Source organism: Stylophora pistillata, chromosome 6 (assembly GCF_964205215.1).
Source record: "Stylophora pistillata chromosome 6, jaStyPist1.2, whole genome shotgun sequence".
In the NCBI taxonomy this organism is placed as follows: domain Eukaryota; kingdom Metazoa; phylum Cnidaria; class Anthozoa; order Scleractinia; family Pocilloporidae; genus Stylophora; species Stylophora pistillata.
The window spans coordinates 24,284,982-24,297,811 of NC_142524.1; the positions used below are offsets into that span (position 1 = coordinate 24,284,982).

The 12,830-nt window shown below is 40.9% G+C and overlaps 2 protein-coding genes across 4 annotated transcripts in view; one reads left to right on the top strand and one right to left on the bottom strand.

The window, feature by feature from the left end:
• The window catches only part of LOC111329818 (ubiquitin carboxyl-terminal hydrolase 34-like), a 61,540-nt gene extending 54,884 nt beyond the window's left edge, over window positions 1-6,656 (top strand). The window contains exons 63-71 of the mRNA XM_088725217.1: window positions 515-622; window positions 1,235-1,339; window positions 2,110-2,234; window positions 2,600-2,723; window positions 3,323-3,408; window positions 3,865-3,921; window positions 4,344-4,427; window positions 5,180-5,314; window positions 5,706-6,656. Coding sequence (XP_088581343.1) covers window positions 515-622; window positions 1,235-1,339; window positions 2,110-2,234; window positions 2,600-2,723; window positions 3,323-3,408; window positions 3,865-3,921; window positions 4,344-4,427; window positions 5,180-5,314; window positions 5,706-6,176 — 1,295 coding nt within the window. The 3' untranslated portion in view covers window positions 6,177-6,656. The remainder of the gene's footprint in view (window positions 1-514; window positions 623-1,234; window positions 1,340-2,109; window positions 2,235-2,599; window positions 2,724-3,322; window positions 3,409-3,864; window positions 3,922-4,343; window positions 4,428-5,179; window positions 5,315-5,705) is intronic.
• LOC148728914 (fibulin-7-like) lies at window positions 5,171-10,707 on the bottom strand. 3 transcript variants are annotated; one of them, XM_088725410.1, is made up of 4 exons: window positions 10,316-10,672; window positions 9,085-9,308; window positions 8,362-8,532; window positions 5,171-7,577 (listed from the first exon to the last, which is right to left on the bottom strand). In XM_088725410.1, exons 2-4 carry the CDS (start codon window positions 9,089-9,091, stop codon window positions 7,105-7,107), a joined length of 651 nt encoding a protein of 216 aa, XP_088581536.1. In that variant the 5' UTR covers window positions 9,092-9,308; window positions 10,316-10,672; the 3' UTR covers window positions 5,171-7,104. The 3 variants fall into 3 exon arrangements, 2 of the variants coding, with proteins under 2 accessions (XP_088581536.1, XP_088581535.1); XM_088725409.1 differs by lacking the exon at window positions 9,085-9,308 and having other exon boundaries at window positions 10,316-10,691; XR_015988733.1 differs by lacking the exon at window positions 5,171-7,577 and having other exon boundaries at window positions 8,218-8,532; window positions 10,316-10,707.
• Window positions 10,708-12,830: the final 2,123 nt, after the last annotated feature.

Consider the following 12,830-nt stretch of genomic DNA (forward strand, 5'->3'; position numbering starts at 1 on the left):
AGATAGCCAACGAGGCGCCTAGCGCCGAGTTGGCTATAATCATCTCATATCCAACAGGTGCGAGTGGAATAATTGTTTTATTTAAAAAAACGCCCCCGAGATATTAGACAAATCTTCTCGACTTTATTTGTAAGAAGAAACCGGATGTTACAATGTATAGATATTAGATTATGGTATATTGGCTCATATACCATAATGGCTAAGCCAGTAAAAAGTCTTGAATTGCATTATCCAATGATCCAGTTTTTGATAAAATTGGATGTAGGAAAACTGGGGAAAGTAAACGAAATGCTGTGGGTGGGGGGCCCCTGTCACGGGATTGCCTCAGAGGCAATACTCTCAATCGTTACATGTTATGGAATCGTGGATAAGCCCCGCCATGAAGAAGCCACGTGGCTTGCAAGAATGAACCCATGTTAAAATGTAGACTTTGAGAAACTAGACGTTTCCTGTCTCTTCTGCTAGGGTACGTATTACTTGTCTTCGTGTTTATCTTTTCTCTTTTGTCTTTCAGACGTTCGCAGTAGTATTTTAGGATGGTCAGAGAGATTTGATGTCGCACAAAAACTTCTCTCGCTGTTAAATTCCTACACACCTAAAGAAGTGAGGCAATCCTGTCTGGGTAAGTCGCAAAATCGCGTCGACTGATAGATATTTTCCCAACGACACTTTACGACTCGCAACAGAAAAGTGTCTTTTTGTGTGTAGTGTTAAACTGCTATCAGCGAAGTGCAATCGTACAAAAGTTTTGCATCCTCTTAACGAGGATCAATAGCACTCATAGTTGATTTACGAACACAAATCGGACTACTTTAGTGGGGAAAGGGCCACGGACCCGAATAGCAAAGTCCAATCAGGACCAAGGAACATATCATAACGAGCCAGCCACAGCTTCAGTAAAAAACAGGAAATTTACCGAAGCGCAAATGGCCAAATGGTTTTTGTTTCGTAGAGGGTTAGTTGAGAGGGCGACGCGGTATAGTTTTTCTGAGGCAGTCACGGAGCCTACAAAAGAAAAATCAATGCACTCCTGGAATAAATTTTAACACTCGTTTGAAGCTTGCGCTACGTATGTAGTTATTAGAGGCGGGGGGAGGGGGGAAACTGGTCAACCATGGTTAATCTGGTGAACAATGTGAGGAAGCCCTCGAGTTTGTTCTGTTCATCCCGCCTCAAAAGGTGTCCCACGAAATAGCATCCCTTATTTGACGAAGTGATCGTTTACGATCTACAGATGTATTAAACGCCATGTTGGTTGTGTACCCCGGTGACGTCACGGAGGCATTGATTCCCATCATCAGTGCCTCTCATCAGCACTGGAACAAAACCTCTCCTCCAGGTTAGTTTCAGCCTGAGTAGCAGTCGTTTTCGTTTCCCCTCAGAAAAGCACGGGAAGTGAGCTAATCTGAGGCTCCTTTTGGTGCCATCTCTTCTTTCAGCTTCTGCTTAGAGCTCACTTCTCCTGCTTGGCTGCAACGATTCGGGGAAGACTCCCGCATGTGTGCGGGGTGATTGATTAGTAAAAGACAGCGATAAATTCCGAGAACATAGTTGTTAGGAAGCGGGCATATGGTTGTGCTTGTTTAAACTGACGTCTGAAGACTTGATCTTGAGATCATTCAAGGAACAGCGACAAAGAACGTTTTAGCAAGTCCACGATTCACTCTAATTCATTATCCCCTCTTGCAGGGACATGTTTCTTTTGTTGTCCGTAAATTATTTTTTCCTTTGTTTTGCGGAATTTTGTTTGTGTGTTTTTGTTTTGTGGTTTCTTTCTTTATTTTCGGCCCGACTGGTAGCAAACCAATTTTGGAAAACTCTGTCTACGATTTTTTTTTTTTTTCACTTTTTGTGACAATGATTTAAAGTCGTGTGGAGCATATGAATTAATAAGCTTGCACTCCTTCTGTAGTCTAAGTTTTCTCCGAATTTTTTTTCTCGAGACTTAATTTTGCCAGTATATGTAGAGACGCACTCGGTAATTAAGAGGATGCTAGAGGTTACTCGGCGTTCGTCACGATAAGTGCACTTACTAAGCTGTACTTTTGTCTTCTGCTTATGACCTCAAAGACGAGTTACTGTACTAACCACGTGTGATGCAATCTCCAGGTCTCCTTGGTCCGTATTTTCCTCGTCGAAACTCGAAGGTTATTGTCAGCAGCAAGTCTGTGGCGAGGCCTGCTGTGCCTGAGCTTAACATGTTCCTTCATCCGTCGTTTTTGGACTCGCCAAAGGTGTGTACCACCGTCTGATACTCTTTGATGTACCAGTCGGCAGTGTAACCGAGTGCAATTTATTATAGTTAATATAGAGGCGAAGTGAATGAGCACAATTCCTTAGGTGATTTACCCTGACAACCTTTAAAAGAATTGGAAGGATCTGGGGCAGTTTAGGCAGAATCCTGTCACCACAGGGATGTCGATTTTACGAGCATTCTCCAAATAAAACAACTGCATTGTCACTGCAAACCTTCCCCTCCGTCGTGTTGATCATAGGATTGCGGGCTAAACCCTTTTTGATATATATAACTGGCCTCAACCTTCTTCACATGTTTGTTTGAATCGTAATCTATTGACCTGTTGTTTACACAATGTTTTAGGGACTGGAGGAGTCGTATGACGCAGCAGTTGCGGAGTACTTCCAACCGTATCACCACTTTGTGGATAAACTGTTGCGTTATGGGTTCAGTCATGACAGGGTCCCTGAACATGTCATCACTTGCAGTAAGTGTTTGAAGGCCATAGAACCCTTCAAGATAATGGGTCATTTACAGCGTCAGAGACAACACTTTACTGCTCTTTCCAGCTGTAGTTTGGTCCTGTCGCGCGACTCGTTTTCTTGTCACGCGAGGCGTTTCCTCCTCGTACATCACGTGACGTGACCAAAAATGGCTGCGATTGAGACTGCAAAAAAAAAAAATCGCCGTGATTAAATCTTATAAATATGCCAAAAGGAAACCAGGATGGTAAATGATGGCGAAGATCAACATAGCTTGCAAATATCTCAAGTTGTCTGGAAAAAGCGCAAGAAAGCTTCCTTATTAGAAATAAAATAGCATCAGCAACTCACAAACAAATACCTGAGGTGCTGAGTATCGCATCATTTCTTAGGGGTTCCAGTGCGATTATCTTCCAAAGCCCCTTTGTTGAGTAGTCCTGCACTATACAACCTTCAACACAAAACCAATTATTTTGGCGCCTTGGTTAATCATTCGTCGGTTACAGCAATTTTGTTTCTTCCCAAGCATTAGGTTTTTAGGTAATTCTGTGTACATGTGACTACTGCTCTTTGTGATATGGTGGGTAAAATTCGAATTTTGTAGGTTGTCTCTTGGCGATAGAAGCCATTCCTCTTCACTTCACGTTTTTCAGCAGTCTGTGGATGGAAGTCTATCAGAAGGCTGGTGAGGTATGTGTCGTGTTGCTTACGTTGGCATGGAGACTTGTTTCTCTGTCCCTATTTACTCATTCCGCACAGGTAACCAACACTTTCTATTTGAGACTGTTTCTTTAATTATCCCGCACAAGGTCACCAAAACTTTCTATTTGAGGCTGTTTCTTTAATTATCCCGCACGAGGTCACCAACACATTCTATTTGTGGCTGTTTCTTTAATTATCCTGCACTAGGTCACCAGCACATTCTATTTGTGGCTGTTTCTTTAATTATCCCGCACTAGGTCACCAACACATTCTATTTGAGGCTGTTTCTTTAATTATCCCGCACTATGTCACCAACACATTCTATTTGTGGCTGTTTCTTTAATTATCCCGCACAAGGTCACCAACACTTTCTATTTGAGGCTGTTTCTTTAATTATCCCGCACAAGGTCACCAACACATTCTGCTTGGGACTTTTCTTTGCAGATTGGTAGATACAAGACCTACATACAGCAGCTTTGTCAGAAACCCGAGTTCCTCGAGGTAACTTTTGTAGCAACTCATTTTTGTGCATTCGTGCGAAGTTTGTGTCGCCATCATGGAAAAGAGGAGAGACAACAAGGAATAATAACCTATTTAGTTTGGTTTATCAATTCATTCCTTCACTCACTCACTCAACCACTCGCTTAGTTATTAATTTAATTTTACATTGTTCTGTGTCTTTGACTTTATTAACTTGCTATTCTGAACCAATGTTTAGTCAGTCGATAAAGAAATCGCTATTTAGTCAAAAGTCCTCTTAAGTAAAAGCACATTAATCAAACGAAGTCGTAAATCAGTAAGCCACGTTTTGTATATCAATTTGTCAGTGCAAGAAAGGCTGCGAGACAATATTACAATGCAAAGTAGCCGTGTGTTAACAATTAGGCTTGGTTAATTACCCTTTCTTTTCAATGTTTGTGTAGTACGTGGACCTGATCTTACTGGATGAACGAGAAAGTCTCAACGTGCGAGACATCTATTCCTTCCTTTGTTGCTTTTTTCCGAGGGTAAGTGTTTGTTTCTTTGTTTTGTGTTCTTTTTTTTTTTGTTTTTTTTTTGTTTTGTTTTGTTCTGTTGCCTTTGTTTCTTCGCTTGTCCGCGTACATACATACATACATACATACATACATACATACATACATACATACATACATACATACATACATACATACATACATACATACATACATACATACATACATACATACATACATACATACATACATACATACATACATACATACATACATACATATACGTACATATACTTTATTTAATCTCGAATTTGGAGTAGCTAAAAGATAAGCTAGTATCTTTGAGTTACAAGTATAATTCTAAATACTACTAAAATGTGAAATGTAAAATTGTAACATTCTAAATTTTAACTATGAGAAAGAGTCATACTGTAGAATCTTGCGCTTGAAATCAGAAAAGTCCGGAGTCCGGAAGAGAGTTCCATAGTTTTGAAACCATATATGAAAAGGAGTGAAGACCATAAATAGTAGTTTTTATAGACGGTAGAGACAAAATATAATTTCCGCGTAGATTATAGGATACGGACGCGTAATTTCTCTAGTCGTGAGAGTCGTTTTTATGTGCTATGAAATTAAGTAAGTTAGACGTAATATTTTGAATTAAGAACTTCCGGCAGGTGGTCATCCAAAATAACTACGGCTGAACTTGTTACTGTTACTTCCCCCTTGTCATGAGAGAATTGGTGTTTAATGTGAGTATTATTTCTAACATTTCATTCCCCAAGGTATCAAGCCAGGTGTTGGTGAAGCAGTGGAATAACTTGGTGCAGACATTAGTAGCGACAGTAATTGCTGATAAACCCGCGGCGGAGAAGGCAAATGACTCTGAACTCTGTGCTATAGCTAAAAGACTTACTGCGGTAAGAAGTCAAATGCTGTCGTAGAAACTATTTCCGCGCTAATTACGAAGCAAGTAACTTTTTTTTTTTTTTAAGGAAAGCTGACTTAGGGATGGGATTCTTGTTCTTCACGAAAAATCCAAGGCTTGCATATTTTGAAGCGTAGTAGACTTCCAGAGAGAAATGTTCCGAGCCGTTCGTACAACTAGTGAATGGAAAACCTTGCTACAGCGCAACGGATTCACCTAGCTTGCGTGATAACACCCAACCTTTGGTCCATAATTGGAATATAACCCCTTGGGTTTCCAAAAATAGCCTAGTGATACGTTCCCCTTACTAGTTGAAGAATTATCCTGAAAAAAGATCAAGGATTGGAACAGACAAACGTCTTAGTTATTGAATTTATTTTCAGGAACTGCGAGCCATGTCTCTTCTTTTCTCCGTTCGCCCGCCACAGAAGTCGGACGTGAGCCCTTTGTTGCAACCAAGTCTCACCGAGTTGCTGGCGGTCTGCCGCAAGTATCAAGCCAGGAAATTAGAGGCCAAATCACGGTCACCTGCGGTAGAGTCTGAACAACCTCCTTCACAGCAGCAGGGTAAAGATGAGCCATCTGCTGCTAAAACTGAGGGAGATAACGGGCCTGCGAAGAAGCGAAGGAGGACTGAAGAAGAAGAGGAAGAGGCCTCAGCTAAAACGACCCCGGGTCCGTCAGATAAACCGGGGACGAGCAAAGACGATGGTACAGCTGCATCAAAGAAGGAAAAGACTCCAGAAAATTCTCAGAAAAAGACTGCATCAATATGGGGGGCGAGGCCACCCACGGATTGGGTGGACTCACTGGTCAAGGCTATACAGAACACTGTATCTAAAGTTCCAACGTAGCTGACATTTAATGGCAACGAGACGTGATGGTTGCGTTTTAATCAGCTCAACTGTGCATCTCCTGCGATTCGGAGGAAAAACGTTTTACACAAATGTATTACGCACGAGGAGAATAGAAAGACAGACCTTGGCTTTCGTTTGTTTTGACCGAGATGGAAAGAAGTTTGAATTTCAATTCACAGTAGTTGCATTGCATCGAAGAATTTTGCAAATTCGAAGAATTAACCTGCATGAAGAGGTGGAAAACTGTTGTCGACCATTGATAAGTAGTCATGATGTAACACATAAAGGAGAAGATAAAAGTGAAATAGGTACACCCCACTTAAAAAAAAAAAATTCAGGTTTGATATTTCAAATGAATCCATAGGTGATAAGCTCCTTTAAAGCTTTTCACTGATTTGTCGACAGATAATGAGTATCTGATCTTTTGAACGTAGACTCAAGTGAATAAAAGAATTACAATGAATTTGTACAAAAGAAGCTAAGGGCTAACTGTACTCTTTTCGTGTTATGCTTTATGGTTGGTGTTCTACACCGAAAAGAAATATAGGCGTCCAATTTGAACTGCCATTGTTCTGGACTCACTGGCCTCGTCTTCACGCGGAAACACAAAGGGCTAGTCAAGCCAGAACAATAGCAAATCAAATTGGACGCCATATTTCGATGCGGTGTGTTCGCTTATTTCTTTGTTTATTTTCCCAATTTCCGACAACGATGTACTATCACAGAACCCACCAGAACCCTGTTTTTTAAAGGGCGGAAAACGCTACCCGACGGATAAATGGCTATTTAATTGGCTCTACCTCTCCTACCCTCTCGTCTAAAGGGTTAGACCCAGAAGGAAAGTGCTGATAAAGTTTTTTTTTCCACCTTTTTTTCTCGTTCCAGTCCCTTTTGTTCATGTTCGTCTCTTTAGGCGGCTTTATGTTTATGTTGTTGTTGTGGTTCTTTTTGTTGATGTCGGTCCAGACTTCCTGCAGCAGTAACATCTCAACCAGCCGCGGTAATGCCTGCGGAATATGTAAGTCTCCCCTCTAGTGAGCTCGTCTGTTTGCCAGGGTCCACGCTCAGAGTTGCATCCGTAGTTATAAAAAGTACCAATTGCTTGCCCCGTCCCAGTAGCTCTGCCCACGCCAAAAATACCCACTTGAGCCTTACAATGCAGTTTATTCCTCGTGCAAACCTGTGGACAGGTTTTCCCAAAGTATTGCGGACAAACAAAATTTTCACTATAACCGTATGCAGAGTGTTCATGTACGCTCCCTCTGCAAGCTGCAGCAGCAGCAAAATGCAAAGCACGCCAACCAACATCGTAGGCCGAAAACTCACCAAAGCCAGCTGGTAAGAGCTTCTGGGGTAGATGGCCGTTGTTATCGAGGGCAGCTAATCCTTGAAGTCGGCCTTGAGAAAGATACGAGAAAGTTTATTAGTCATAAATTGTCCATGAAATATTTTTCTCGCGTGCGGTTCGTCCAAACGTGTCACGTTAGCTAAAACTGGGGAGTATCCAGTGGTAGTCCCAGTTTTCAGACGTTACCTCCAATCCAATAAGTCCGCATTTAAGATTTAATTCATGATGAGAGAGCGTGTAGCTATTGTTACAGAAGAAGAGAAATTTCTTTTTGCACATAAAGTCAAACCAGAGAACACTCATTAACCATCCCATGCATGGAAACGGTAAGCTGATCGTTAACATCTTGTCTCGTGCGCTGCAAAAATATTTGAAAGATAGTAATCACAGTAACCCCACTTTTCGCAAAAATTCGTTCGTTTAATTCTCCCTGTACATGATCTGTTCCTCGACGCTCACAGCTTTCCTCAAGCTTCGCTCTCGAAAAACTGTTCGCATCTCGGATTACATAATATCCGCTGACAAATATCAGGGTGTATTATTGCGCCAAATGGAAGCTGTTGTCGTACATCAAGGAGATATAAATTTAAAAAAAGAAAAGAAAGAAGAGCGTGCTACGCAGATGGTTGTCCAATGATGTATTATGATTGAAGCTCTATTTTAAGTGTTTGAGCCTAATACACTAGTACACACAATATGACAGATCTACAAACTAAACTGAGATGGAAGTAATTGTCTCGAGATTACTAGGCATTCTGGTACAAGTTTGGCCTCAAAAAGTGACCACAGAATTGTCCATTTGATTGATAGCACATCGTTATTCTTATCACATACATTCTGGTTGAAGGCCACTCCAGTTCCCCGAAGGCAAACAAAGCCTGGATGCAGGACCAATCAGGTGATAACCAGGATTACAGAAAAATGAGACGGTATCACCAGTCCAGTAACGCGAGTCAATCACGTGACCAGCTGACGGGCGTCCGGGATTGCCGCAGTTTACCAATCCTGAGAGGTAATCGAAAAGTCCTCAAGTTGATTATTTATATGAATCTTATTTATATGAATCTCCACCTGTGTCGGGACAACAGGATGTACTTGCAGTGCACGCATTTTCCGTCCTGTTATCGGTTCAACAGCTCAAAAAATCAACTTTGAAACTTTAAACTTTAAAGTTGAAGCAGAGAGAAAACGAGTTATTTTGATACTAAAATTGAGCCTTGACTAGTTTGTTGCTGCAACTTATGTAATACAACTACAACCAATTTGACGAAAGGATGAAATAAAATCTGTTTGTTTGATGCTGCGTTAATCGAGAAGATTTTACTTGAGTCATCCAGGGCAAATTTATTTATAATGTATAGCACGTAATTTATTTTAAGCTTTATTTGAAAGTTGGAAAAAAAAAACGGAAAGAACTTTTATACGAGTTGAAATGCACATTACCATCTTTCACAAATTAATAACCAGCCGATGTTTTAACTTTTGGATTACAAACGAACTCAAAATTACTGAAAGGTTTCACAGCAGCACTAATGTATTGATGATTTTTGTTCATACCTTTCATTATCGAGCAGTGTTAAGTTTGTTGTAAAATCTGCAGGTGTAAAAACCAACATCGTTTAGTCTAAAACTCGGAATTGTGAACTCGCTTATTGTCAAGTCAGAGAGATTTTCTCCAGCCTCTTTTGTGGGCAAGGTGAACCAGTAGCAGAGCAGTTGATTTTTATGTAATCGCCAACATTCTGCACCCAATTCCACTTGGTGGACGCGAAATTATCGTACTAACAAGAAAAAAAAAATGCGAAAACAAGCAATGATCGCTGACGGAATTTCTTGAATTTGCTCTCATCAATCCAGGACCCAAAACCTAGGCCTAAGGGGGGGGGGGGGGAAGAGAGGATAAGGAGAGGAGAGGGGAAGGAAGCCACTCCTTTAAAGCTAGGGTGGGGTGGGGGATGCAGCATGCTTTTTGAAACCCCTTCTATCTTTAGATTCGCACCGAGTTTCCTACAGCCGAATGATAAGAAGGTTCGTCCTCTAAAAACGTTACCAATGCTAAATTAACTTAACCCGATTTCTGTCGCAAACGACCAGGAACTTTAGCGGCTCACACATTGACCTAGCAAAAATTTTGGAGCAAACATCCCCTCCCACATCCCGCAACTCGATCAAGGAAAAATGTTACATGGGCAAAAAGTAAATGGCCTTACAGCGTTAGTTTCACCTTCAACCAAATGCTAAAAGCTGAAAACTACGCATAATTCAAAACACTAAATTTTGAGTAAAAAAAAGGTGAAGGGGATTCTGGCGGGAAAGGGCTCAAACCTGGTACACAGGCAGCCCAAGCTCACTACCAGCCCAAGCTCACTACCAGAAAAGCGTACGTGACTCTTACAGTGTTGCGCAACGTTTTATATTCATAAAGGTTTGTATGGGATGTTATCGGTTTTCCTTAAAAGAGAGAAAAAAATGTCTTGTTTTGAAATAAAATGGACTTACCTTCAACTGGTGTTCCACTGCTAAAAAAAAGTTGAACACCAACATAGCGCTAACTCGCCGAAAACGCTTCAAAATGGCCTGAGACGCTGGTAATCAACAAACAAAGCAACAAGGCAATATGGTAAGTCCATTTTATTTCAAAACAAGACATTTTTTTCTCTCTTTTAAGGCAAACCGATAACATCCCATACAAACCTTTATAAATATAAAACATTGCGCAACACTGTAAGAGTCACGTCCGCTTTTCTTAGAGTTATCAGTTAACGTAATTTTAAAACTATTTTCTTACCTACGTCCTTAACAACTACCAATATAACGGCCATCACATTTCCTAAGATATTGAAGCCTTGGCATACATAAGCTTCACCATCATCTTCGGTCGTGTTCAAAATCTGAATCTTGTTTCCGGAAGTGACATGTCTGCCAACTGGAAGTTGAGCTTCCGGTTGACCTGCTCCAGGAGATCTAGACTACTGGGGCTGGGTAACCAATGTGTTGCACGTTAAAGTCGTGTCCCTAGTCTTGCAGGCTGTGATGGATATTTCGGGCAAGTGAACAAGTCTTGCAGCAACTGCAAAAATAGGTACGACAAAAAAAAAATTGACAAATAATTTAGACAATTTAACCGGCCTAAATAGAGCACTTTTCGAAAGGTTTCTTTAGAACCAAAACTAAAGAAATCACAACAGCCATGTAAATAATAACTTAGTTACAATTAGCAAAGAAGAGCCAAAGAGAAACTCAAATTAATGTCAAAAGTGCAGGAAAACGCCACTGGCTAAAATGTGTGTCTGCTCGCGATTTGTTTCAGTTTAACATCTGATCGACTCACAGGTTACGTGCGTTATATAAACTAATCACGGAGCGCAACATCCTTAAAGTTTCAGACGAAGTTAGCCGCGTTAAGATTTCTACCTAAGGATAGATTTTTTTAAGTGATCCTTAATTACTACTTTCTGGTAATTCTAGATCTGGCGCACCTTGGACAGTGATATTGACAGCAGAATGCGCGCTGCCCGAAAGATTTTCGGCCAGACATTTATAAGTACCACGATCTTCAAACTAAATGTCATCAAAATGCAGTGTTCTTCTTCTAAAAGCTCTCCTGTTGTCTATCACGTGGTCTTCCTTAAACCACGTGATTATCGGCGTGGGAAAACCAACCGCCTCACAACCTATCAAAACATTCTGGTGTTCCGTGACAGTTACAGATGGGGGAGGTTTTTCGGTGAATTTTGGTCGTCCTAGAACACAAACACGTAATACATCAGCTTGACGGTCAAGGAGTGTGTAATTTATGAATCTGATAGTGCGGTGTGACCGTCCGCGTGAGGGTAGTCCTAAAAAAGGGTAAAGTTAATTTGGACCGCGAGAAGAATGGAAAGAAAACATGGTGGAAATTCTTTTCAAGACCCGACTTTGGCTAAAAAACAAATGGGATTTCTTCGAGAAATCATGTATTTTCAAAGCGTCAACATCTGATAGGCTCTTCACAACAAACACGATTTATAACTGAATGCAAAGAGTTTCACATTTTAACCGACTGAAAACTCTTAATTTGGAATACCATTTTGGCAATAATTCTGTGAAATAGGGGGGAAACATTTACTTGAACAGCCAGAAAAACAACAAATTAGCGGCTTTTAACAAGAACTCTGTCACTGCGCAATGATCTTTACCAAACTGCCGGTGCTTCTCATTTCGTCCTGATTTCCCGGAGGGACCTCTAAGTCCAGGTGGACCTCAGTGAAGGTCCCCTACCGCCTCTTTTTCCCGGAGGACCAGGGTGACCACCTGCTCCCTTCCTTCCTCTCTTCCCAGGAGGCCCTGCGGGACCACGCTGTCCTTGAGGTCCTGGATGACTTGGGAAAGAGTAACACACGAAAGTTAATTATAATTGACTACTTTCATAAATGGCTGCCTGATTGATATTCTTTTGTTTAAATTTAAATTAGCCTTTCTGGCCTCGTTCTCCAGTTCAAAATTCAAAAGAATGTATTATCTCAAGCGAGGCTAGTGAGGCTAATTTGAATTTAAACAAAAGAATATCAATCCGGCAGCCATTTATGAAAGTGGTGTATTGGACCTGTTTTCTTGTAGCCATGGCAATATTGGTTGTCTTTTGGGGTAAATAGTTTCAAAGTGGTGTTATACTTTGGTCTTTCAAAACAAACAAGCGCTTTATATGTTATATGCCTCAAACAAACAAAAATGGAGACTAACATAAGATATGTAGTTTTATCTTATGATGGAATAAAGACTTTCGGGTTAGCCTACGATGGTGTATTCCTGTAAACAAGGTTTCATATAACGTCAGCTGGCTTTCTCCCGATGATCACCTCTTTTCTCACCCTAGGTTGACCTTCCGCCCTTCGATTTGGTAACGCTGGAGTTAGGAAATTATTTACATGCTTGTGCAATACGGATTATTTTGACGAAGTTCTTTTAAATTCATTACTAGAACGAAACAATAGGCCTCGTCGTAATTCCTTGCCTTTTCTTGATCACTCATACCGAGTTTCTTCCAATCTTCAAGAGAATTGGTTATATTAGCCACAATTGCAAGGGTGCCCCAGTTCCACTCTGCTGAAAACTGGCAAGCTCGAGGTCCTGTGTTTCTTTGAGTTGATGACGCATTCCTGCATTATGTACCTGTTCACATTTCATAATTGATGAAAAAAAGTATAGGAGGTTTTCTCATATTAGATAAGACCGCGAGATATAGGCGATGTAATTACCCGTCCGTTTCACACCTCTGAAATCTTTTTCTGCTCCCACTCTCAAAGCATGTTGGGTGAGGCAGA